The following is a 27,413-nucleotide window of genomic DNA, read 5'->3' as shown; positions in this document are numbered from 1 at the left end:
AAACAATTACAGTAAAAAGTCCTTTATATTTTTTACAACATGTAGAATCTAATACTAGTATCTGTTCTAAAAATATCATTAATGTCATTTTTAAAGTCATCTTTAAAAAAATGAGTTATCTTCCTTTGTCCAGAATTGAAGGTGATCAACTACAACCATTGCTTTATACAATACAATATCTAATAGTGGTAATAAAAACAAATGTTGTCAAATCCTTGTTATGTGTTCATAGTTTTATAAGAAGAAAGGTACCAATGTTAAATATATGAAAAGTCTAGAGAGATTCATTTCTCACCACATTTCCAATGTCTAAAGACACAGGCCTGACCTTTCATATGTTCTGGTTTTTCTTCTTCTTTTACTTGTATAACTTCAATCTTTAACAGTCTTTTTAAAACGATTCATATTTTGAAACAGCGTATCAAACTGTCAACATCCTTAGTTAATTTATTTATAACGTGCTTTATATATTTACATCTTTAGCCATATTTGACTTCCGATTAAAAACATATCTTATATCTTCGGAAGTATATGAGGAATTATTAAAGTTCAAACAATATATACGGAGAGATTCAAGATTTACACACCGTTCAGTTGAAGATCATAACAGTACAAATTAAGAAGTAAGATAAAACGAGTTAAGTGAGGATTATCAAAAGAAAAAAATAAGTTAAGACCTGGTCAGGGGATTTTGAACTTTTCATGTTGGAATGTTGTTGTTATAAAAGTGTCAGCATGACTCGGTTAATACTCCCTTCCCCTTTTTATACTTTAATCTGTTTAATACCAATAAATTTACGTTGATATTTGTAATGGCATAAATTCTATTGAACTTTATTTACAATCATATTAAGCAATGGTAAAACGATATGATTAATTTCATATTCAATGCCAATAGTCACTAGTAACATGTCACCTGATATAGATTATATTTGTATACATTTAAAAGTTCTGTCACTAATATGGAAATATCTTCTTTCACCAAAGGTCAAAGACCATCCTTTTAAGCCTTTCTTTCTATTTAAATTTAGATTTCTATCAATTTTGACTTGCACTTTTCGTTTGTATTGTCAATAAAGTTATTTGTAGTAGTTGTTAACAATCTTGTTCATTAAACATATATTCAGTGGAGTAGGCATGTGTTATAAATACTTTGACAATATACATTTTATCAATTTGTATAAACATATTAAGGAAAGTCAACTTTTCCTACTTTAATTTGTTGATAACGGATATTAAAGCCCGGGATATTTATCAAATAGTCACTATTGATTATAATTATTTTTGCGACACGGAAGATTTACATGACCGTCGAGTGTTTGATTAATCGAAGTCTGAATATAGAACTTTGGTCTATAGTTTCTTTTTATATATAAAAAAAAAAAAGAATTAAAAAAGAACTTGACTGCAAAAATGTTTTTTTGGATATGATGCTTGGTATATATATCATTTTGTGATTTTTTCTTTCGTTGCAAGGATAAAACGATGGGATCAGAAAATGTTCAAATTATTCGAAATGAACATAAACCAACATTTCTAGAAATACAGGCCAGAAACCGACGACTTGCTGATATCAGAAGAGGACAGGCATACTTTCAAAAGATCGATAGTTTAGCGGAACGACAATGGAATAAAAATACTCCACATGACAGTGCAGGCAAACGACAGGTTGTTACTATTAGACCGCTAACTGATACACAAAATACTAAATCACAAAACAGACAATTAATGCTCAACAAAGGGATAAAACGCATTCATTCTGAAAGACCAAGAGGCTCTGAGCGTATAGTCGAAGAAGAGTTGTTTCTAGTCAATTCGACAACACCACGACAGAAAGTGCCATTAGACTCCAGAAATCATTCTCCATATTTTCGCAACGGACATGCCGAAAAGATAAGTGAAAGATTAGGTATTTTTAATCAATGGGGATCCGGTGTTCATCCTTTGGACGAAAAGGTTACCTTAACTAATAGCGATTTGATGCCTCAATTTGAACCTTTTCGCTTTCGTGACAGTGTAAAGCATGTGCACAAACCAACACCGAAGCAGTATATGCCGATGAGTCGAGCTGCCCATGAGAAAGATCGTCAAATAAAAGTGCATACAAACTTTCTGTCAAGGAACGGAGTAGTCAATATTAATCCCGATTTAGAACAATGGCCGGAGATGGATGCCGAATCACGACAAAAATCGTTCGTGCGTGACCCAGAATTTCTTCAAAGGGAAAGGACAACAGCTTTCATGAACAGATTGGACAAAATGATTGATCCATTCAAGCAACAAACAGATAAAATGGAATTAACTTCAAGTAACGAAGAGTGTGAAGGGTCCCCACCACCTTCAATTTCTGACCTCACGGAGGTCAATCCAAGTAACAATTCGAATGTACGGTATTCTAAAGGCAGACGATCAGTTGAAGTTATACAGAAACTTCCTTTGTATCCAAAATACATAACACAACCACAAAAACCTCGACGTAAAAATTTAACATTTTCTAAACTACTTATTGAGCTGAATAGACAGCCGATGGGAGCTAGCAGAAAGTGTAAAATATGGGTGAATAATTTAGAAAGAATTGATTCAAATACATGTAAAACTTAAGCTTGTCTCTGTAGTAGGATACGTTGGGCATGTTGATTGACTGTATAGTTTTAATCATGTAACAAAATTTGTTTTGCTAAATAAATGCATCAGCAATTGACCGATTTCACATGTCATCCTCAGTAATATGTGAACGAATATTCATTTCTGTCGCATTTTTATCACTCAAATCTAAGATAAGTATACTTTACATGCACTTAAAAATACTATTGAATACTAATAAGTTACCGATTTCATGCATTTCAAACTTGCAATTTGTTTCAAATAAACAAAACTTGTTAACTGAGTTGAAAGTATGCTAATGTGAGAAAAATGATTACCCATGGTAAAATTGAAAAATATTAAAAGTATTTATTAAAAAATGTTACCATATATATCTATAGTTTTACTTAATTAAAATCTCTAGACATGTCTTTTATTACGAACAGGTTTGATTAAGTTCAGTTATTACCTGTCACCAGGCACGTTTTGTCATTGAAGAAGTGCAATTACAACAATGGGCCAAACAATGCCTAAAGATAGAATCAAAGATACGCCCGTTCAAATTATTTTCTTTCGTATATGATATCATTTGAAAGACATATCTATAATACTTGGAACAAATTCACAGGATTTACAGGAAAACTCGGGGATCAAATTAAAAGAGATTAAGTTAAGATTATTTGGTTTGGCCTCGCATTATCATATAAACCATTACAACTATTATCTTTTTGCGTTTATTACGAATGCAATTTATATGCACATTGATGATTGAATTATTTTAACTTTTGACAATTCACTGAGACTAGCCGTGATTTAAATTCACAAATCGCCATACTTGGTATTAATCAGATGCAAAGATATGAACTTTGTGTAATCCAGGGCCGTAACTACATTGAGGCAAATCTGTGAATATTCAACCACCCTCTTGTATAAGTGTTATCAATAGTTTCATAAATAGACTAACTTATCCAAGAATAGAAAAATAGAAAAAAATATTCATCGAATGGCAAAACAACACGTACATGTATACATGAACGAATTCGCATAGCGCATGAGTCCTTTAACAGTGTTGTTCGATCAAGAGACTCGAGAGTACTTAAACTTGGATGAAATGATTGAGCTATTAATTTTCTCCTAGACAACACCAAATGTCAAACTCAATACAGATCCTTTTAAATTCCATTTAGCAGAAAAATTACTAACGCTTACCTTACATTGATATTTTTACTTTGAAATATAAAGAGTTACCTAACTATATTGCAGAGATCTGAAAATTTAAATAAATTTGATTATCAAGATACAGTTATTATTACCATTTCTTCATCATTATACTTTACGATGTAACTGTTAATTTCCTTTTATAAACGAAAATTTAATTAAATTTTATAATCAAGATGCAGTTCTTACTGCAATTTTCTTCATCAGAATACTTTACGATGTAATTGTTAATATTTCCTTAAATTATAAACGAGGTATTTCTTTTGCTTTAGTAGGATATTTTTTTTAATTTGCTGTTGAAGTGTCCAAATTTTTATAAGATATCTGTATAAAGGTTGATGATATAAACATATAATTAAGATATCTTCATTTTCCTAGTACATCTTCCATTTTAAATCAATTAAACGGGAAGAGAAAAATAACTGACTGTACAAATTGACCCCCCCCCCAAAAAAAATAAAAAATAAAATCACAAACGCCAAAAGAAACAAATTAACCCAAAACACACAACAAAAAAAAGGCTAGAACAAGAACAAAACAAAACAAAATCATACAAATTAGATTTTAAAGGCACATACAAACACCAAAAAAAATGCATATATGGTGCAATTTCAGTTAACTGAATTATATTTCTACAAGACCATAAAGATATGTATTTTATTTAACATCCCCCCCCCCCAAAAAAAAAAAAAAAAACAACCAGAAGATCACAAATGCCCAAACAAACAACCTAGCACAAAAAAAAACACTTCAAAAAGACAAGAACAAAACAAAACAAAAACATACAAAATAAATATTAAAAGTACATGCATACAAACACCCCACAAAAACTGCAAAATCATAGTATTTGATGCATATTTCTATGCTTCGGTTTATATAACTTTTCAAACTTTTAGTTGGTGCATTATATATTAGTGTATTTTGGAAAATGTTAGTTGTTTGTCATATAAAACAAGATAGTACGATACCAAACTGTGAAGTGAATTTGAATTTAAAATTGTTTTATAACCCGATTAGCTGCGGTAGGTATGTTGAACAAAAGACTGTAAAAATGTCTTACATAATTTTGAAATCTTTATGTAGCATTTTATATATTACACGCAAATATTTTGACGAATTATAAGTTTATATATATACAAGTAACACCGTTATATATCAATAATACATGTTTAAATCGTACAACAGTACGTGCTAAGTTGATACCCTCAAATCGTATAATTTAGGGCTTATCGTTAAAATTCATATTTGATTTGTTATAACATAGCAACCCCTTATTTATCAGTCGGAATCAATATTTATTTCTTTTGTATAATCGATTTGAGAAAAACAACGCCGAAAATCTATAATAGTATCAAATTTTACAGCTGCGCTTTGCAATCTTTTAACTGTCTGTGTTTGGCGTCATATATGTACGTAAGTCTCAAATCCCTGTATGGCCTCGAATATATGTCCTTTTTGCCTGAGACTACGTGTCTCAGTTGTCTCAAATGTGTACACTCCCAGTATTGCCTCGAATATGTGTCTTTTTCGACTGAGACTACTAGTCCCAAATGTGTACACTCCCTGTATTGCCTCGAATATGTGTCTTTTTCGACTGAGACTACTAGTCCCAAATATGTACACTCCCTGTATTGCCTCGAATATGTGTCTTTTTCGACTGAGACTACTAGTCCCAAATATGTACACTCCCTGTATTGCCTCGAATATGTGTCTTTTTCGACTGAGACTACTAGTCCCAAATGTGTACACTCCCTGTATTGCCTCGAATATGTGTCTTTTTCGACTGAGACTACTAGTCCCAAATATGTACACTCCCTGTATTGCCTCGAATATGTGTCTTTTTCGACTGAGACTACTAGTCCCAAATGTGTACAATCCCTGTATTGCTTCGAACACCTGTCCTTTTCGCCTGAGACTACTAGTCCCAGTTGTCTCAAATGTGTTCAATCCCTGTACTGCCTGGAATATGTGTCTTTTTCGACTGAGACTACTAGTCTCAAATGTGTACAATCCCTGTATTGCCTCGAATATGTGTCTTTTTCGACTGAGATTACTAGTCTCAAATGTGTACACTCCCTGTATTGCCTCAAATATGTGTCTTTTTCAACTGAGACTACTAGTTCCAAATGTGTACAATCCCTATATTGCCTAGAACATGTGTCATTTTCGCCTGAGACTACTAGTCCCAGTTGTCTCAAATGTGTTCAATCCCTGTACTGCCTCGAATATGTGTCTTTTTCGTGTGAGACTACTTGTCGCAGTTGTCCCAAATGTGTACAATCCCTGTATGGCCTCGAATAAATGTTCTTTTCACCTGAGACTTCTAGTCTCAATTGTCCCAAATGTGAACAATCGTCACTTTACTGGTAAATCTACCAGGCGACCAGTTTCAAAATTAGTATGGCCTCAAATCTTTATCCTTTTCAGAAGTCTGTGTCTTTATAAGTCGTTAACATCATTCGAAAATCTATATCTGTGTTAAAAGAGTAGCCTGAAATCTTTGTCCGTGTAGAAAGCGTGATTTCAATTTTTTGTCTGTTTAAAAATTGTGGTCTAAAATCTTTGTCCTTGTAAAAAGAGTGGTCTCAAATCTTTTGTCTCTAAAATGTTGTCTCAAATCTTTTGTCTCTAAAATGTTGTCTCAAATCGATGTCTGTGTAAAAAGTGTAGCCTGAAATCTTTATGCGTGTAAAAAGTGTTATCTCAAATCTTTGAAGTCTCAAATCTTTGAAGTCTCAAATCTTAGTCCGTATAAAAAGTGTGGTCTCAAGTCTTGGTCCGTTTAAAAATTGTGGGTCTCAAATCAATGTCTATTTGAAAAGTGTACCCTCAAATTATTGTCCGTGTTATGAGTATGGTCTCAAATCTTTGTTTGTGTAAAAAGTAAAGCCTGACATTTGTATCCGTGTACAAAATTTGGTCTCAAATCTTTGTCCGTGTGAAAATTGTGATTGTGATCGAAATCTTTGTCCGTATAAAAGGTGTGGTTTGGATCTTTGTCGGTGTAAACAGTGTAATCTCAAATCTTTGTCTGAGTAAAAAGTGTATATGGCCTCAAAACTTTGTTTGTGTAAAAAATGAGGCTGAAACCTTTGTCCGTGTGAAATGAGTGACCTCAAATCTTTGTGTAAAAAATTGTGTAAAAATCTTTACCCGATTAAAAAATGTGGTCTCAAAATCTTTGTCCGTGTAAAAATTATGGTCTCAAATTCATTTCTGTGAAGCCTCAAATCTTTGTCCGTAAAAAAATGTGGTGTCAAATCATTGTAGTTCAAAAGTGAGGCCTGAAATTAATGTCTTTGTAAAATGAGTGCATGGTCTTAAATATTTGTTCGTGTAAAAAGTGTGATCACAAATCGTTGTCTGTGTAAAAAGAGTGGCTTCAAATCTATTTCTGTGTAAAAAGTGTATTGTGAAATCTTTGTTCGAGTAAAAAGTGTGATCACAAATCTTTTACTGTGTAAAAAGTGTGGTCTCAAATCGTTGTCTGTGTAAAAGGAAAGGGCTATTATCTATTTCTGTGTAAAAAGAGTGGCCTCAAATCTATTTCTGTGTTAAAATTGTAGTGTGAAATCCTTTTCCGTGTCGAAAGTGTGATCACAAATCTTTGCCTGTGTAAAAAGTGTGGTCTCAAATCGTTGTCTGTGTAAAAAGAGAGAGCTCATTTCTATTTCTGTGTAAAAAGAGTGGCCACAAATCTATTTCTGTATAAAAAGTGTAGTGCATGTGAAATCTTTTTCTGTGTCAAAAGTGTGCTTTCAAATCTTTGTCCGTGTAAAAAGTGTGGCCTTCAATCTTTGTCTGTGGGTCCCTATTTCGTGTGCTATTATATTTGTAAACGAATATCTTGCAATGTCAGATACCTGTACGCATAGACTGCCAGAAAATTAAAATTATTTTTTTACAAACTATTAGCATTTAACCTACCTTATCCGACTTCTCATATCAATGTGTGTGTTTCCACTTTATTACACTTCCTTTATTACTCTCGATAGTTTCCTGCTCCGCCACCACTCCTTTTCCGAAAGCACATCAAATATACTTAAGTTCGATGATGTTTTGCTGATTCTTACGTCAAGACATTTTTTTTTTTAAATACACACCGTGATTTGAGGAAAGAAAGTACATGGTTGATTTGGGACGTCTACGAGGCAAAATTAAAGAGGACACTCAGGACAAATATTAGAGGAAACAAGAAGATTTGAAGACCAGACATGATGTTTTAAGCAGTTTAATTGATGTCTGGAGCTGCCGCGTGGCATGTCAATAAGTGCTAGTAGTCCTTTGTTAATTTATGTATTATCTATCATTGTCATTTTGCTTAGTTTCTTCTGTTAACTTTTCTGTCTGACATCGGACTCGGGACTTTTTTTTACTAAGTTTTACTGTGCGTAAATGCTGTGTACACTACATTGGCTTTCTAGAGGTATAGGGGAGGGATTTAGATATGACGGATAACATATTTAGCCCCACCTCATTTTGCGCCTGTTCCAAGTCTTTGTTAGTTTTGTATGTTTTTATATATAGTTTTAGTTCATTTCTATATTTTTGGTGTTTAGTGTGACGTGCAATTATCATAAATAAGTAATGTATGTACACACTTTAGTTTAGGGGTCAACTCAATAAAGCTCGCACCCGGGTTCAGGATATTCTCGCTGTGTTGAAGACCCATTGGTGGACTTCGTCTGCATGCTATCTGCCCTTTGGTCGACTTGTCTTTTGTACACATCAAGTTATTTTCATTCTAAATTTTATCTGAAATGAGATGTGTGATCATGTGTATAGGCGTTTTGTGGTATATTTATGCTTATTGTTCATCTGTTATGACGCTTAATTCAACCCGTTTAGCTTTATTGCATTTTTGGAAGTATCCGGCCTAAGTTAAGGGCATACGATACAGTTTTTATCCTGTATTTACAAGATCATGAAAATTTCTATATAGGCTATTTTTTACCTGATTAAATCAAATATGTAATAAAAAATATACCTTCATGTGCTACTTTTTGAATAAAATAAGGTTGAAATTTTGTATATTTGCTCGAAATTCAGATTTGTGGCCGTAATTTCTTTTTCGAAAGAAAGACATAACTTTTTTGTTATAAAAGATAAACACAAGTTGTTTTTTGTTAAATAATCGGTAATTTCTCTATTTTATAAATATCATAAAACTATATGTATTTTTTTATATAGAAATAACTCATATTTATCAAATGTTCATGATTTGAGGAAAAAACGTCATTTTTTACTGCATGTTTATCAAAATAAAAAAAAAATCCTCTATTTACAGTTTTATAAAATTTGGGTCACATAATCTCCCTGCAAAATGAAACAAAATGCCGTTTTGAAAAATAGGGGTCCATGAACTCGTTTTCAAATTAAATCAGTTTGAATGATAAAAATCAGTCGAAAAATGCATCTTTTCCCGATATGTCACAGTTTGACGTCGCGAAAATAACAAATTACGTTAGCAACGTCATTGCCGTCCCTGTAACTGTATCTGTGACATATCGGGAAAAGATATTTTTTTCGACTGATTTTTATCATTCAAACTGATTTAATTTGAAAACAAGTTCATGGACCCCTATTTTTCAAAACGGCATTTTGTTTCATTTTGCAGGGAGATTATATGACCCAAATTTTATAAAACTGTAAATAGAGGATTTTTTTAAATTTTGATAAACTTGCAGTAAAAAATGACGTTTTTTCCTCAATTCATGAACATTTGATAAATATGAGTTATTTCTGAATAAAAAATTGCATATTTTTTAAGGATAATTATAAAGTACAGAAATTACCGATTATTTAACAAAAAACAATTTGTGTTTATCTTTTATAACAAAAAAGTTATGTCTTTCTTTCGAAAAAGAAATTACGGCAACAAATCTGAATTTTGAGCAAATATACAAAATTTCGACCTCATTTTACTCAAAAAGTAGCACATGAAGGTATATTTTTTATTACATATTTAATTTAATCAGGTAAAAAAAAGCCTATATGCAAATTTTCATGAACTTGTAAATACAGGATCAAAACTGTATCGTATGCCCTTAAGTCCCATTCACCGTGTTCTTATATGATCTTATATCATCGTAGGACTCAAATCAATGGTGGGTTCAAAATCTATGGCAGATTCCTAATCTATGGTTAATATGACGTCGTGCCATCCCAAATCTATGGTAGATTTTTTTTAAATCCACATCTATGGTTTTGTTATTTCCTAATTCATGGCTGATTTTCATTGTTTCCAAATCTATGGTAGATTTTTTAAAATCCTAATCTATGGCTGATTTTCATTGTTTCCAAATCTATGGCAGATTAGGTGGAAATGGAGAACAAGGCAGTACATATACGATCATTCCATTGGGTTCTGTTATCGTTAGCGGCGGCGGCAATATGACGCACTTGAAAGATCTGCAATAGATCTACTAGATTTTTTTTTAGGAGAAAACAAAAATCTGCCATAGATTTGAATTGTTCTAAGTTTGTTACGTCACATTTGCCATAGATTAGGAATCTGACATGATATTTGAGTGCATACGTTTAAACGGTGATTAACATATATATTTTGAATCTATAATATGAAATTAATCAGACCTGGAAAATACAATTGCACTAGTGTGACCAAGGACTGTAATGTAACCGTCCTATATAAATCGTTGGTGTGACTGACGAGTTCGTTTCAATTTCTATCTATATTTATGTTTATATTGCTTAAATGAGGTATTCAAAAGGTCAACTCGATAGTTAATTAGATGGTGACGGACGGGTCAAGACTTTAAAAATACACACCGCCCAAAGTGAAGCCCATGCCCTGTAAATTGTTTATTTTAGACTTTTTATTATTTTGATGAATGTATTACATGGTTATAAATCAAATATGGTAATTTTAGACAAATCGATGAACATACAGTTGACCCTTTAAAGATTGTTTAATTAAAAAAAAAAAATGAAAATTCCCGCGAAATTTTCTTCTATTCTATGGTCGTCTCCCTTTCAGTAGCAACGGAATTTGATTGGGTAGTCAAAAAACCGGAAAGCATGGCTGCTGTTGCAAATGCTGAAAATTCGTCTGATAGAAAAAAATATAAGAGTTGCCTGTTAATGCAATTATAAGGATTCAGTCTTAAAACTGGAGTTATGTCCTGCTCAAAACATTTATAATGCCTGCTTGACATGAAAAAGTTACGGAAAAACGAAATCCCATAACCTTCTACAAGCACTTTTGTCAACAAAACACAAATGAACAATAGATTATTAATAACTTTGTGATGATTGTGCAGTTATATGTGTTTTAATGATCTGTTAAAAATGACAGACGTCCAAATAGAAGGGGCGGTCCCTTTATTGGATCCTAGTTCACTGAAGGTAGAGAATAGCACAAATAACAATCAAAATGGCCTGGAGACCGAAGCTGAAGAAGCTGAGGATGACACTCCATGTATTGACATCATTATAAACAATGTAGTGTGTACTTTTAGTACAAGATGTCATTTGAACTTGAGAACTGTGGCGATGGAAGGTGTTAATGTAGAGTACAAAAGAGAACAGGGTGTATGTATTTACATCATTTAATGTTATACAATTAATGCATTTTCCTGGAATTAATGATCGTCACAAAACAAATATCACAATGTCCTATGTTCCTCTCTCCAAATGTTCATGTTTCAAATGAGACAGTCCATTCATGAAACTGAAAGTGGACGCTGTCTAAAAGACACAAAGATCTGATATTTATCACCAAAGTCCTTTCAGGCCAAAACAATTGAGAGTTAGTCGAACAAGTTCAATCATATCTGTTTATACATATTCTCCAAATGGTCTTGTTTCAATTGAGACAAATCATTCATAAATCTGAAAGTGGACACTGACTATCGTTTACACTGAAAATCATATCACATTGGGACAATGCTCAATAGGGGTGGCTTAGTTATTAAAGACACAAAGATCTGTCATTACATGTATCACCATAGTCCTTTCAGGACCAAAACAATTGAGTTAGTCGAAGAACTGAATAGGTTTTATAGCTGCAAACATACACATATCACCAAGTCTTAACACATTTGTTATGTATGTGAACCCATCTTTATTTATCATGTTGTGTGGAATTAAAATCCTTTTTTTAAATTTTACACTGGTGCTACAAAATAAAATCCTGATCACTGAGATGCTTCTGGCACTGGTATCTTTGATCACTACATTTACATACCTATGAGGGTGGTAATGAGAATAACTTCATGACTAATAATGATAAAAATTCTAGCCAAATGACGTTAACATTGTTAAGGGTAATTTTTGGTGCATGACGATAAAATGTACACTTTCCTTTAGTTGATGAAAAAAATCAACTAATTTTGACAAAAAATTACGGTGAGGATATTTAATTTGAGACTGCTGACGTATCACAATAAGGATATTTTGACCAGTTACTGTAAAAATTTAACCAATTGGATGCTAGCAGTAGCTGAAAATTACCTTATGACACCTTACCTACCATGTTTCTATAAGATTTATTAAGCTAATTTCATGAACTGGCAAACTTTTTATAAGTAGATTACGGTAATCTGATTACCAGTTTTGCATGTCAATGCTTCATCCTACATTAAAAAGTGTTGCAAACTGTTTTATCCTTCCTTTGACCTTTAACAGTTATTTAAGAAACCGCTTCAATGTGTATTATCTTTTTGCCTTGACTGAATGCAAAAATTAATTTCTGCTTTTTTAATTAACCAGCTAATAGAGCTCAAATTAATTTGTTTTGTTTATTTATTCATAATATGTAAATAGAGTTATAGATTTTCAGATGTACTGATTTTAAGAATTATATAAAATGTTAATGGATTATTTCAGATGTGCAATATGAGGATAAGGAGACCATACACAACTGCCAGTATTTGGTCTTCAGGAAAGATAACTTGTACAGGTGCTACCAGGTAATGTAAAACTTAAAAGACTTGTATATTATACAATATGTACCCAACCATCAATTCCCCTAACTGTTTATGTTAAAAGGGATTAGATGTGTTCATATGTACATGTATTAGGTAATCTTTGAACCAATTGAAACATACAGGTAACATGTACAATGTAAATAAATATTTTGTGGATTATAGTGCATACCAGGGCTTCCAAAATTTTTCTGAGCCAGCCGGACATTTTATATCTGATCCGAATTTTAATCCCTAAGACAGTCACAAAAGGCAATTATGGTAATCAGATGGCCATCCATATGATTGACATTAAATTAAAATCGATATTAAACTTTACTTTGATATGAATTTGATGTTCTGACATAAACTGTTAAAATTGGCATTGCATCATTCAAAGTGTGCACATCAGCGTGCTCATATCTGCATTAGACTCTTTATTTGTACAAAATGAAGTTGTCTAGAACTTTATTTTTGTTTTTAAAGTCACATTTTTCAAAACCGGATGTTGACTAGACAATGGTAAAACATGGACCATAAACGGATACGTAAAATCCGTGTACGTAACATAGAACTACTGAGCGAAGAAGCTCTTTCCACGTTATTTCTTCAACAAAATACTTGAAATGAACGTTAGATACAGGTATTAATGATAGTTTTAGCATTTTTGAAGATATGTAGGATGCATAATTGAATTTCCCACCTGTGCACATGCGCACACTTGTTCTTGTTCATACAACGTAGTTCTGACGATTTTTCATTAAAAACCTTTTTAAATGATTTATCAAATCATGTTTATAAATGTATTTATTATATATTTTAAATCAATTAGAAGCAAGTTGCTGAAATGTACGAAAATAATTGGGAATGGACCGATTAATTTATACAATGTCCGGTACTGAAAATAGTTTACCTGTCACCTGAACAGGTAGTTTTCAGCTGTCCAACAACTAATTAGCCTTGATTAAAATTAGAAAGTATTGAAGTAGGGGTTGTTTTGATAGTAATTAATCTTCATGTCACTTTTATGACAGGAAATGTATGGCTGTTAAAGGCAAAATGTTGGGTCAAAAAGATCGTGAATTTATATGTTAAAATGACCGAAAAAAGCCTTTGAAACTAAAAAGTAGATGACCGTTTCATGCTTTGCCCAGCCGATCTTTTACCCGACATTATACAAATGACCGGAATATATGACCGTAAAGGCGTTTTGGAAGCCTTGGTGCCTTACCTTAACCTTAATTCTCTCCGCGCCAGAAGTCGCATAAGGCCTCCACGCTGCTTTTCCACCCTTTTCTATCTTTTGCCGCTGTTCTGGCTTCGTTCCAACTTGTCCATCCTTGTTGGTTCCTTTCTCTCTCTGTTGTTCTTCTCCATGTAGTTTTTGGCCTTCCTCTAGTTCTTTTCCCTTCAGGTGCCCATTGTAGAGCTACATAGCTGTTGTTGTCTCTTTCAAGTCTTAATGTATGTCCTATCCATGTCCACCGTCTCCTTCTGATTTCACAACTGATGTTTCTGGTGTTAGCTATTTCGTTAACTGTTTTGTTTGATGTTTTACTCTGCCATCTTATTTTTAGGATCTTTCTTAGGCATTGGTGTTCTACAGTATTAAGTTTCTTTTCTTCAATGTTTGTTAATTTCCATGTTTCGCATCCATACAATAATACAGGTCTTACTAATGATTTATAAAGGTGAATTTTTGTTTTTCGGCCAATTCCTCTTGCATACCATATATTTCTTAGGCGATGGAATGTCCCTCTTGCTTTCTGTATTCTGTTTTTGATGTCACAACTGCCTCCTCCCTCTTTGTCCATGACTGCTCCAAGGTATGTAAACTTATCAACATCTTCTATTTTCTGGTCGTATAACGTTATCAACTCTTTATTCTTTGTTTGCTTGGATCTCAGAGTTTTACACTTTTTGGGGTTTAGTTTCATTCCAACTCTTTCAGCTTCAGTTGTTAATTTCTGTGTTTTTTCATCAAGGTCGCTAAATTTTGAGGAAAGGAGTGCGATGTCATCCGCAAAGTCAAGATCTTCTAGAACTGTATTAAAGTTCCATCGTATCCCTCTTGCTTTGTCTGCAGTTGTTTTCCGCATGATCCAATCTATGACTAGAAGGAAAAGAAAACCTGACATTACGCATCCCTGTTTCACTCCTGATTTTATCTCAAACCATTCTGATGTTTCTCCCTGATCGATGACAGAACACTTAAATCCTTTATATATCTCCTTTATGGTTCTTATGATCTTGTCTGGTATTCCATAGCTCTTCATGATATACCATAGACTCTCTCGGTGGACTGAGTCAAATGCTTTTTCGAAGTCTATAAAAAGTATTATTAAAGCTGCTCTCCATTCATTTGTTTGCTCGAGTATGTTTCGAAGGATAAAAATCTGTTCAGTTGTTCCTCTTTTTGGTCTAAATCCTGCCTGCTCATTCCTCAATCTCTTGTCTATTCCTTCTTTTATTCTTTCTATTAGCATTCTGCAGAAAACATTACTGAAAACAGGTAAAAGAGTCACTCCTCTCCAGTTGTTACAATCTGTCATATCGCCCTTCTTAAAGATCTTACAAATCAATCCCTTTCTCCAGTCTGATTGCCAATTTTCTTCTTCCCATAGGCTGTTAAATATTTCTGCCATTTTCTCTGCTGTAAGGTCGATGTCTGCCTTTATAAGCTCTGGTGTTACACTATCTATTCCTGCTGACTTTCCATTTTGTGTCTTCTTCAGTGCTCTTTTAACTTCAGCTACTGTCCATTCTCCTAGATCAATCTCCTCTATTATAATTTCGGCCATATCTACATCTTCCTCTGAAATTGGATGAAGAGGATCTTGCCTATTTAAAACTTAACTAAAATGTTCTACCCATCTATTCAATATATCATTTCTTTCACTTTTCAGTTCTCCATCTTTACTTTTTACTCCTGTGTGTTGCCTCTTTCTTTCACCTGTTAGTATTTTAGTGATGTTATAAAGCTCTTTGCTTCTGCCATTTTCTGCTGCTTTTTCTGCATCTTCAGCCATCATATTGTACCACTTCCTTTTATCCTCTCTGGCACTTTTCTTAACCCCTTTATTTTTCTGCTTGTATTCTTCATTGAGTCTCACTTTTAATCTTTCCGATCTGGTTCCTTCTAATTTATTTTTAATTTATTTTCTTTCATCAACCATTTTCCATTATATGATCTATCTGGTTTGTTGTTTTTTTCGTCAGGGGATTTCCATGTTACTTTATGTATTTCCTTATGTGGGAAAATGGAGCCTGTTATGATGAGGCCGTTGATTTGACAGAAATTACATAATAGTTCACCATTTTCATTTATTGTCCCACATCCATGTTTTCCTAACACCTCTTGCAAATGGCTATTGTCTTTGCCTACTTTTGCATTCAGGTCACCCATAACTATAAGCATATCATTTTTATTGCAGGATGAAACATTGTCTTGTAGTTGTTGGTAAAATTCTTCTTTCTCTTCCTCTTTTCCACGTTTGTTGGAGCATATGCTTGTATAACTGTCAGCTTTTTATACTTTGAATAGAATCTTGCCTTTATCATTCTCTTGTTGATTGGTGTCCATTCCATCAATGATTTCTTAGCTCTTTCATTCATCATTATGGCTACTCCCTTGACTTGATGTTCATTATCGCCGACATAGACCACTGTGTCTCCACTTTGAAGCTTGGTTTCACCTGATCCTTTCCATCTACTTTCACTGATACCTAGTATGTCCATACCATAATTTTTCATTTCCTTTGCTACTTGTGCTGCTTTTGTTATGTCTGCCATTGTTCTAACATTCCAACATCCTATATATATATTCTGTTTTGGCGCTACTATGGAACCGCTCGGCTTTTGGGCTTCCTTTCGGCTTTCCCCCAAATGTGTCATGTTTGGTTCCTCAGCAGTACACCAATCTTGGGTTTCTTCAGCGTTTCTGGTTTCTGTAACAAGTTCTTTTTTACAGAGTTGGGTAGTTAGCCCAACGTCCAACCTCCACTCTGGTGGGCCGGGTTTTCTCTCTGGGTAGTCCTTCCCATAGATGATTGCATTACCATGCTAACGGATTGCATCTGTCCGGATTTCTTTCTGGGTTGTCTCCCATAGCCTTTGACTTTCCACAGTCACCCACAAGGCAGTGGGGCTATTTTCCCATAGCTGGGTTTGGTTTGCAGGCACCAGGGCGTATCCACTCACTGGTGGGCCTAGCATGCCGTGCATCTAGGGGCCAAACCTCCTCCGAGACCTTGTGGTTTTGCCTGGGGCCGTGAGTTGCCCAGTTTGCATCTATCACCTCGTGGAGGATCCCATATCTGGGCCACATAGGTCTTACTGCATGAGAGGCTGTAACTGGCAGGAAAGACTTACGCACTCGGCTCTCCTTTTCACAGCAAGCTGCTAGCCAGTGATGCATGCTGAAAGCGAGAGTGACAAGCACAGACACAACAACACACATACAGGTGCGCATCACACAGTCATTTGACAGACTTGGTGCATACTATGAATATTTGTTTATTTACTTTGACTAAGTAACTTACCAAGTAGAGAGGAGGAGCATTATGTTTTCGGTCTAGGTCAGACACCTACCTATTTTGAAAAAGGTGTGCATCTTTACTGAATACGGACACATTTTCATTGTTTTTGGGAGGCAGTTTGTATCTCTTTGATTTTCATGTTTAGACTTTGTTTCATTAAACTATGGTAAAATCATCGACAATAAAAAAATAATTCATGATTCTTCAAGTAGCCCCAAAAAGTTAAATGTATACACAATCTAACAAGTGAAAGTCAAGAACCTAGCCAATGATATTAATGATTCTTTGACAGCATGGAAACTTCATTGAACTATTAAATGTAAGTGTTTTTGTCAATGTAGTCAACAAAAAAGGGATAAGACTTTAAAAAAAGACTGTATCTTCTATTTAAAAATTATGCTTAGGCTGATAAATTTGTTAACATTCAAGAAAAAAAGGAATTTGTGAAATAAATTTCAATTTTTATCCTGTTTTAATTTCAGTGAACCATATGCAAAAATAGCTGCCAGAAAATTTGCCAGACAATTACAAAGGATAGGTTTTGATGTCAAGTTTACTAATTTTAAAGTTGTAAATGTACTAGGAACATGTTCTATGCCATTTAAAATCAAAGTGGCAGATATGGCGAGAAAATATCCAAGAGAAGTCAGGTATTTATTTCCATTAAGTGGTAATACAAAATTGATATTCAGATGTAACAAAGGTTTATTGTCTATACTTAAAAAAAAGAGTTGAACATGCTGTGACATCAACAATGTATTAGACACTGGTGGTAGGTAAATGATATTTGGTATGAAGGTATATAAGCATTTGCACATCTCATTTCCATAGAGATTATTTGGCCCTCGCAGCCCCCTCAGTCATAGTCAATTGACTTTGTCAAAATTAACATAGAATTAATTTGATACATATTCATAAATTCTAACTGCCAGTAGATTTTTAGTTAAATCCTTTCTAACTTTGCATTGGTCAAACACATGTTTTGAAACAGTACAGTTGGCCAAGAGAATCAATTGGAAATGCCAGCAAAATAAAGCCCAAAATGACAGACATATTAACAAGCATAAAAATACACATTTTTTTTAATTCTTTTACAAATTATTTTTGTTTTATTTATATGTTTAACATACACTTGTTGATACAACTGACTATCTAATCTATGATGTGACATTATACTTGAATTACCTGAATTTTGTACTTCAACTTGTAATATATAATTGTTGATTTTCAGTTATGAACCAGAACTGCATCCTGGGGCAACATACAGAATAAAAGAACCAAAGGCCACCCTGAAAATCTTTACTACTGGAAGTATAACTGTTACAGGTATTACAAATCTTTAAGAAGTTTTTCACAATATTACCTTTTATCAAATTAATTTACCTTCCAAAATCATACCTGTCAACTGAACTTCATCCTGCAGGTCACACCCAAATTTCACCCCATTCCAGGGATTTTTAAGTACCTGCCAGGTCGTCAAGTTACCTGTCAATTAGGAAAATGATCTGTTAACACCCAGAATCTTGATCCTGTAGACTGATTTCTTTGGTGATATTCCTTTGAAATACTGGCAAATTTGTAAGTTCAAAATTTAGTTACCCATTATTTTTTTCTACTTTTAAAAGAACTATTCATACAATATTTTGAGGTTTTTATTTTATTTTCACTTCCTTTGAATGCTTAATTATTTTGTAACATTATAATGATCACTCTCGAGTAATATTTCCACCGACCGTGCAAGGGCTGTATAGCCAGTCAAGGTTGTTAAAAACTTCCATTTGTTTGTAATATTTCCAATTGACCATGCATAGCCAGTCAAGGTCGTTAAAATTCCCATCATCATAATAATATTAACAGTAGCAGTTATTTTAGAGGAAAACAATAATTTCTAAATGTGATATGCATTTTTATTTACATAACAGTTTTTTTAGTTTTAATAATTACTGTTAAGTTTATTGTTTAATATTGAAATGCGGAAAAATAAAATGAAAAATTAATAAAAAAAATAAAATTGAGAATGGAAATGGGGAATGTGTCAAAGAGACAACAACCCGACCATATAAAAAAAAAGAAATTAAAAAAAAAAAAAAAAAAAAAAACAGCAGAAGGTCACCAACAGGTCTTCAATGTAGCGAGAAATTCCTGCACCCCGAGGTGTTCTTCAGCTGGCCCCTAAACAAATATATACTAGTTCAGTGATCATGAACTCCATACTAATTTCCAAATTGTACACAAGAAACTAAAATAAAAAAAATACAAGACTGACAAAGGCCAGAGGCTCCTGACTTGGGACAGGCGCAAAAATGTGGCAGGGTTTAACATGTTTATTAGATCTCAACCCTACCTCTAGCCAATGTAGAAAAGTAAATCCATAACAATACGCACATTTAAAATTCAATTCAAGAGAAGTCCGAGTCTGAGGTTAGAAGATGTAACCAAAGAAAATAAATAAAATGACAATGATATGTTTTTGAATGCATTAAAGCCCAATTAACAACTGCACTAAACTTAAGCTGTCACAAATAATGGTCTGTTTCGTATAATGCAACAGTTACTAAATAGTTATAGGTGTTTTAATCAGATTGGAATATTTGAAGCATGTCTCTTCATTGCTGAAACTTCCTTAACTGAATATTTTTTATGTCTCTAGTCTTTTTAGCTCAATTGAATATATACAGACTTTTACTCCATGAATTATAACCACTTTCTGATTCCAAAGATTCCCAATTAATAAGTTAATCCAGAGAAAGTAGAGTTTTATATCTATATTTAAAGTTTGAAATATACAAAGTAAAAGCTTTGGTATGTATAGAGAAAAGCTGTCTTTCTATTAATGAATATTTTCTATTTGTTTCAGCTCCATGTGTTGACAATGTACAGTCTGCTATTGAACATATTTTTCCTTTGGTTGCTGAGTTTAAAGCAGTTAAAAGTGAAGTAAATGCCGAACTTCTAATGAAAGAAGCCAAATTTATTCAGAAACACCGAGTGATCAAACCAAAACGTCCAATCACTAAATTTGAAGAAGACTTAGAGTATGAAGATTCAAGTGAAGAAGATTTTGATAGTGAGGAAGACCAGGATTAAAAGAGTTGAAATTCATTTATGACAGTAGAAGTCAATCATTTCTGTTGCTTTCTTAAACAATAAACAAAGAAATAAGCATTACTGATTTAAAAACTTTGAGGTTGATAGATTATACATGTGTATATTGATATTGTTGAATTGTGGGTGTTTGTTAATGTTGGATATTTTTGTGTCATTTATCGCTGCAATAATATATATATATATAAACCTGCAAATCTATAGACTGTTAGGAGGGACTTCTACCTCATGGACAATAATTTTAACGGAAATGTTTCATGGTTAATATTGTAAAATCTTTTAAAGCTTCTGAATATATTAAACATCATAAAAGTCATAATAAAGATATAATGAGTTTCACATTTTTCAAGATTAATAATTTTGGCTGTCTTATCTTTGTTCTTGCATGTACCTGATAAAAGTATGTAAAGGCCACATTTACAGTATACCTCTTGATTGAATTTTGGTGTCTGAAATCCCCTTTGAGCACTATTAGCCAGTGGCGGATCCAGAAATTTTCATAAGTGGGGGCCTGCTCCAGTCACACTTCAGTGATTCCCTATATAAGCAACCAAATTTTTTCCCAAAAAGGGGAGGCCCCCGGGCCCCCCTGAATCTGCCTCTGTTAGCTATTTTATGGCCCCTCTCTTTATTAGTGGGGGAAGCTGGAGAGAATTACTGACATTTGGCATGAAGATGGGCAGTCCTAGTCAATTAAGATTAAAAAGTAAAATCTAATGGCTTTTGTTGTGTAAATTGTTGTTCTATAGTCTGCTATTTTTTTCCAAAAAATAAAACTCAAAACTCATTAATTATCTTTTTTTGTTTAATTCCGGTCTTTATAAATGTCCTAGACTTGTTACTATTTTATGAAAGGCTATGTATCTACAGATATTATTTGATATATTATTGACATAGATTGTCCATAAATAAGATTGAGTACTACAGTGAATTATTTGGGAAGTTCTACCCCTTTAACAATACAAATTAGTATTTATAATAGTATATTTTTTGTATGAGATTTTTGTCTAGGAATTGTAATATGTTTTGTAGATGATCCGCTTTTTTATAAAAAAAATATGATGGGTATTAATATCACACATCAAATTACATTGTTAGTATCATGATTACATTACATTGTTGGTGTCATGCATTATATTACATTGATACTTGTCATGCATTACATTGTTGTTATGTATCATGCATTACATTACATTGTTATTATCACACATCACATTATCATTGCATTTATGAGGCTCAATAAAGGGGGGAAATTGTTAATAACAAACCTTAAATTTTTGTCATTGTAATCAAATTATAAAAACATCCTTTCTAATATAAAGCTTGGTATCAGGATCTGGTAATTAAAAAAAAAATCTTTTTTTATATATATTTTTTATATCAAATTACAAAAAACAGATAATTACTGTAATCAAAATATTTTTCTTCTCCAATATCACTTATAGATAGATATATGGACTGTTCCGAAAGTAATCCTGGTGGGAGTATGGGAGGCACAAATTCATGGAGGGATGTTTCATTTTCTTAAGAATTTTTAAAGTATTAAAAGAAATAAAAAAAAAGATTATTCTATGGGTTGTAGGAGTCCAAATAAGTGCCTTTCATGCCTCTCAATGTGTTTTATTCTGGAACAGCCCTATAAGGGCCAAATTCAATGTCTTGTATAAATCAAATAAGTTTGAATCTGATATTATTGCATAACAATACAATATTTCCAAGAGAAAGTAACCAAAAGTTAGCATGCAATAAATTTTATTATTGCACTAGTGCAATAAATCTTTAAAAATTCATGACGTCATTAACGACAAAATCTTAGTTTAACCCTATTTTTACTTTCAAATATTATATTGCTATACAATAAAAGGGTTATTGCATGGATCATAGAACATATATTGCACTCGCAAGCTTGTGCAATATAAAATTCTACTCTGAACAATATTCCCCAATATTCATGCAATAACCCTATAATATTAGCATAAGATGATTTGTTTACTGTTGTCAGGTAATGATAAACTCCACCAAAGGCCTCATTTATTCATGTGGCATTATTATGTTCGCCCATTCCATGATTAAGATGTTCTTGGGGAAGTAGGGGTTTTCTGATATTGGCTGGGTGCAATCATTCTTTTGCTTTTCCATTGTCCGAGTTGATATTATACAAAAACAAGTTTATTAGATACTGTTTTCCTACTTGGGCAAATTAGTCAAATTTAACTGAAGTTATTGCATTACTTTTTTGTGTTCGTTCTTGTCTTTTGATCGTTAGTTTTTAAATTGTAAAGATGCCTTCATGAAGAGAGATGTTACCAATGCTACATTTTACATCATTGTGGATTAAGTTCTGTAGTTGTGTGGATTACTGTGTCTCATGTAACTCCACAAATGTAGATCACTGCTATATCTAACATCATTGTGGATTTACCACAAGTTCTGTAGTTATGTGGATTACTGTGTGTCTCATTTAACTCCACAAATGTAGATCCCTGCTACATCTAACATCATTGTGGATTTACCACAAGTTCTGTAGTTATGTGGATTACTGTGTGTCTCATTTATCTCCACAAATGTTATTCACTGCTACATCTTGCACATCATTGTGGATTAATCACAAGTTCTGTTGTGATGTGGATTAATGTGTCTCACTTAATCTTTTTATTAACTCTTGGAACCAAAAGATTAATAACCTTTAATGATTTCAGTAAGAAACATTCACTTGTGCTGTTGTTACATCATCTACATTTATGTCAGGTATATTTTCCTGAATTGCTTTTATTTTTTATGGATGTTTGTTAAATAGTCAATGATCTGGGTTTTGTTGTAATTTTCAAAGTATACACAATCCTTTTCCATAATACCTGTATTTTTTTGTGCTTAAAAATATATGGTTAGAACTGGTAAATACTGTTTTGGATACCCTACAATGTCAGGGTTATTGGATACCCTATAATGTCAGGGTTTTGGATGGCGGACAGGTAATGTTTACCTCTTTATCAGAGAATTTACCAGTAAGCTGTTACCAGGCCTCTATCTTTCCAAAATTGTTACATATGTTTAAGTGGTTTCATAACAAAGTAAGTTTACAAAAATTCTTTGTTATTTAAAGTTGTTGTTTTTATGTTCACTTTAAATTATCTAATTATAATTTATATAAGGTAGAGAGTAACCTTGGATTTAAATGATATAAATTATATACCAATCGTTTCAATTGTACAGATACAAGTAAAAATCAGGTTGTACAGTTTGAAAACTTAACTATGCAAAAAATGGTAAAATTTATTTATACCTTGGAATTCAAACAATTAAGAAGTATTATCTTATTATTTCAAAGATCTGCCATGTACAAATTTGACACAAATTTTGTAAAGTATCACCTCATTTAAGAATCAGGCTGTGTATTCCTCTTCTGATTTATGAATATCTGTAGACTTTTGTAATAAGGCAGATTGAAATAGTTCCTTATTATATAAAAAGAGTAAGTTCGGTAAGGGCTGATTTTGGCCTCAAATTTCAGGTTCAGCTAACGAAAGATTTTGGACATTTTTTAAACACTTATAAAGTGTGTATTTCATTTGATTCAATTAATAATATGAAACATTTTTACTAATTTAGTCATTTAAGAATGATCCAATTCAATCTCAAATATAAAAAAATCTACCAAATATGCCTAAAATGTCACTTTTCAGATGGCACCTGTTTTCATCCTCAACCTTTATATATGTTATATATTATCATCAAATACAACTTATATTACAATATTTAGGATGAACACGAATGTGGCCACTTTCGCTTTACAAGGAAGCTGTCTAAAATTAAACTAAAATGCTAGAATTTTGAAGATTTCAGTAATTAAGCATGACATAATGGTGCTAGTACCCAATATATGTGCATTGTATTGTCAAAAACAGCCCATATTTATGTAGCAGAACCATTCTACTGTCCAATTAATAACTAAAAGTTTACATTTTAACAATTTTATAAATTTGCAATATTTTGGGGACCAAAAAATGTTTACTGGACCTACTCCTTTGTTATGTTCTATTTCCCCCTATAAACCTTAAAGAAAAGGATAATATTAGTTAACTACATGTACACATTAAAAGTTGAATAGCACATCTTTAAATTTAAGATGTCTTTTTGATTTCCTGATTCTTACATGGAGTACTATTTATATATTTCAATTGTTAATTAACTATCAAAAGGCTGTTTAAAAGAGTATCTGTCAAATGTATGAATGTTTTATGTATGTTAACATAGTTGTTGTCTAAGGAGGAATGTTTTGTGAATGACCATTTTGGAGTATTCATTTTTGTATGGAATAAAACACTATTTCCATGATACTATTTGTTATATGTGAAGATATATCTATAAAATCACAAGCAGTTGTGATGAAGAAGAACTTATTTATATTATAGTGAATCATTTTGGCTTGGAGACCAGCTTTTATCAGTTCATTAACATATTTGGTTTTATAATGCACGATGGGGAGAGGAAAACACAATTGATTTTGAGGATATTAGTTCAATGTTAAAATTCCAAACAAGTTAATTTTTGTAAGAGATGGTGTTTGATACTTTAATAACTTGTTTTATTTGCAATATTGTCTTCTGCTGGCTGGAAAATATGTTTATAAAATCAACAATTTGACCATGTTGACAAACAATTAGACAACATGTTGCTTTTTATAGATTCTCCACTACAGTGATGACTTAAATGCAAAAAAAATAAAAATGGATAAAAAACCATCATTCAGAGGATTAAGCTTAAGGAGTCCAATAACAATTCTTTGTTGACTAATTTATATATTGAAGTCGTGCTTAAGAAGAATATTTTTGCTTTTTACTGTTTCTCTCTTTTTCTCCCCATTACAATTTCTGCCTACAATCAAGGAAAATGTATAGGGTGTATACATCTGTCTGGCAGGTATTATCTGCCCTTGACCTCATTTTCATGGTTCATTGGTCAATGTTTAGATTTCATGGTAAAGTTAGTTTCTTAGATACATGTACTATAAGAAAAGTTCTCCTATAAATTGAACACATAGGTTGATAATAAAGTGTACCTGCTCCAGTCATACTTCAGTGATTCAATTTCTTGATCTGCCAGTGTTTTTAAACAGCTGCTAGCATTAAGATTTAGTCTGAAGTTAAAAGTATTTTAGTCATCCATAAGTATGTCAAACCTTTGTGAAACTATGAAATTTGGACAGAAGCTTGATTATATTTGAGACAAAATCTTAAAACGGATTTTTTGTCCTTGACAACATTTTCATGGTTCAGTGACTACTTAAAAAAAAAGTTTTAAATTCCGTCTTATAAGTAATTGGATAACTATATTTGTTATGTGCATACCTTGCAAGAATCTCATGCCGTCACAACAGTTTTCACTTGACCTCGACCTCATTTCATGGATACGTGAACAAGGTTAAGTTTTGGTGGTCAAGTCCATATCTCAGATACTATATGCAATAGGTCTATTATATTAGGTGTATGGAAGGACTATTAGGTGTACATGTCCAACTGGCAGGTGTCATCTGACCTTGACCTCATTTTCATGGTTCAGTGGTTATAGTTAAGTTTTTGTGTTTTGGTCTGTTTTTCTTATACTGTATGCAATAGGTCTACTATATTTGGTGTATGGAATGATTGTAAGGTGTACATGTTTAGCTGGCAGGTGTCATCTGACCTTGACCTCATTTTCATGGTTCAGTGGTCAAATTTAAGTTGAGTTTTGGTCTTTTTTACTTATTCTACATGTAATAGGTCAACTATATTTGATGTAATGCAATATTTAATGATCTATATGTCAGTAGTGCAGGTTTTATTTGACCTTGACCTCCTTTTTACGGTTCATTGCTCAGTGTTAAGTTTTTGTGTTTTGGTCTGTTTTTCTCAATCTATTAGCAATAGGTCAACTATATTTGTTGTGTGGAAGAATTGTTAGCTGTACATGTCTGCCTGGCATTGTCCATCTGACCTTGACATCATTTTTATATGGTACATTGGTAAATGTTTAGTTGTCTTGGTTAATGTTAAATTGGTGTGACCATTGTAATAAAGCTTTATATTTAGGACCATCAACATAATATCAATGATAAGTAAAGAAGGCGAGACATTTCAGCGTGTGCACTCTTGTTAAGTATATTCCGTGTATGGATGGACTGTAAGGTGTACATGTCCAACTTGTGTGTGTTGTCTGACCTTGACCTCATTTTCATGGTTTAGTGGTTATAGTAAAGTTTTTGTGTTTTGGTCTGTTTTTATTATTCTGTTTGCAATAGGTCTACTATATTAGGTATATGAAATGATTGTAAGGTGTACATGTTTAGCTGGCAGGTGTCATCTGACCTTGACCTCATTTTCATGGTTCAGTGGTCAAAGTTTTTGAGTTATGTTTTTTTTAACCTCACCTGGCCTTCGTGAACTTTTACAAAAATCTTCTCTGAAACTACTGGACCAAATTAAACCAAACTTGATCACAATCATCATTGATGTATCTAGTTTAAAATTTGTGTTTTTTGACCTGGCCAACCAACCAAGATGGCCACCATGGCTAAAAATAGAACATAGGGGTAAAACGCAGTTTTTGGCTTATAACTCAAAAGCCAAAGCATTTAGAGCAAATCTGACAAGGGCTAAATTGTTTATCAGGTCAAGATCTATCTGCCCTGAAATTTTCAATTGAATCAGAGAACCTGTTGTTGGGTTGCTGCCCCTGAATTGGTAATTTTAAGGAAATTTTGCTGTTATTATCTTGAATATTATTATAGATAGAGATAAACTGTAAACAGCAATAATGTTCAGCAAAGTAAGATTTACAAATAAGTCAACATGACTGAAATGGTCAGTTGACCCCTTTAGGAGTAATTGCCCTTTATAGTCAATTTTTAACCGTAATCTTTTACAAAAATCTTCTCTGAAACTACTGGGTCAAGTTAATTATAGATAGAGATAATTGTAGGCAGCTAGAATATTCAGTAAATTAAGATGTACAAACACATCTCCATCACCAAAACACAATTTTGTCATGAATCCATCTGCGTCCTTTG

General features: G+C 32.8%; 2 protein-coding genes across 2 annotated transcripts; both read left to right on the top strand.

Annotated features, from left to right (window-relative positions):
* Nucleotides 1-1,072: 1,072 nt before the first annotated feature.
* Nucleotides 1,073-2,822, top strand: LOC134695817 (uncharacterized). The gene has a single exon (XM_063557242.1). The coding sequence runs from the start codon at nt 1,486-1,488 to the stop codon at nt 2,599-2,601; it is 1,116 nt and encodes a 371-aa protein (XP_063413312.1). The 5' UTR covers nt 1,073-1,485; the 3' UTR covers nt 2,602-2,822.
* Nucleotides 2,823-10,814: 7,992 nt separating this feature from the next.
* LOC134695809 (TATA box-binding protein-like 1) lies at nt 10,815-24,056 on the top strand. Its single transcript, XM_063557229.1, has 5 exons — nt 10,815-11,352; nt 12,649-12,731; nt 17,746-17,913; nt 18,495-18,589; nt 20,121-24,056. The coding sequence occupies exons 1-5, from the start codon at nt 11,086-11,088 to the stop codon at nt 20,348-20,350; spliced, it is 843 nt and encodes a 280-aa protein (XP_063413299.1). The 5' UTR covers nt 10,815-11,085; the 3' UTR covers nt 20,351-24,056.
* Nucleotides 24,057-27,413: the final 3,357 nt, after the last annotated feature.

Source organism: Mytilus trossulus, chromosome 1 (assembly GCF_036588685.1).
Source record: "Mytilus trossulus isolate FHL-02 chromosome 1, PNRI_Mtr1.1.1.hap1, whole genome shotgun sequence".
In the NCBI taxonomy this organism is placed as follows: Eukaryota; Metazoa; Mollusca; class Bivalvia; order Mytilida; family Mytilidae; genus Mytilus; species Mytilus trossulus.
This window is presented reverse-complemented; position numbering and strand designations above follow the sequence as displayed.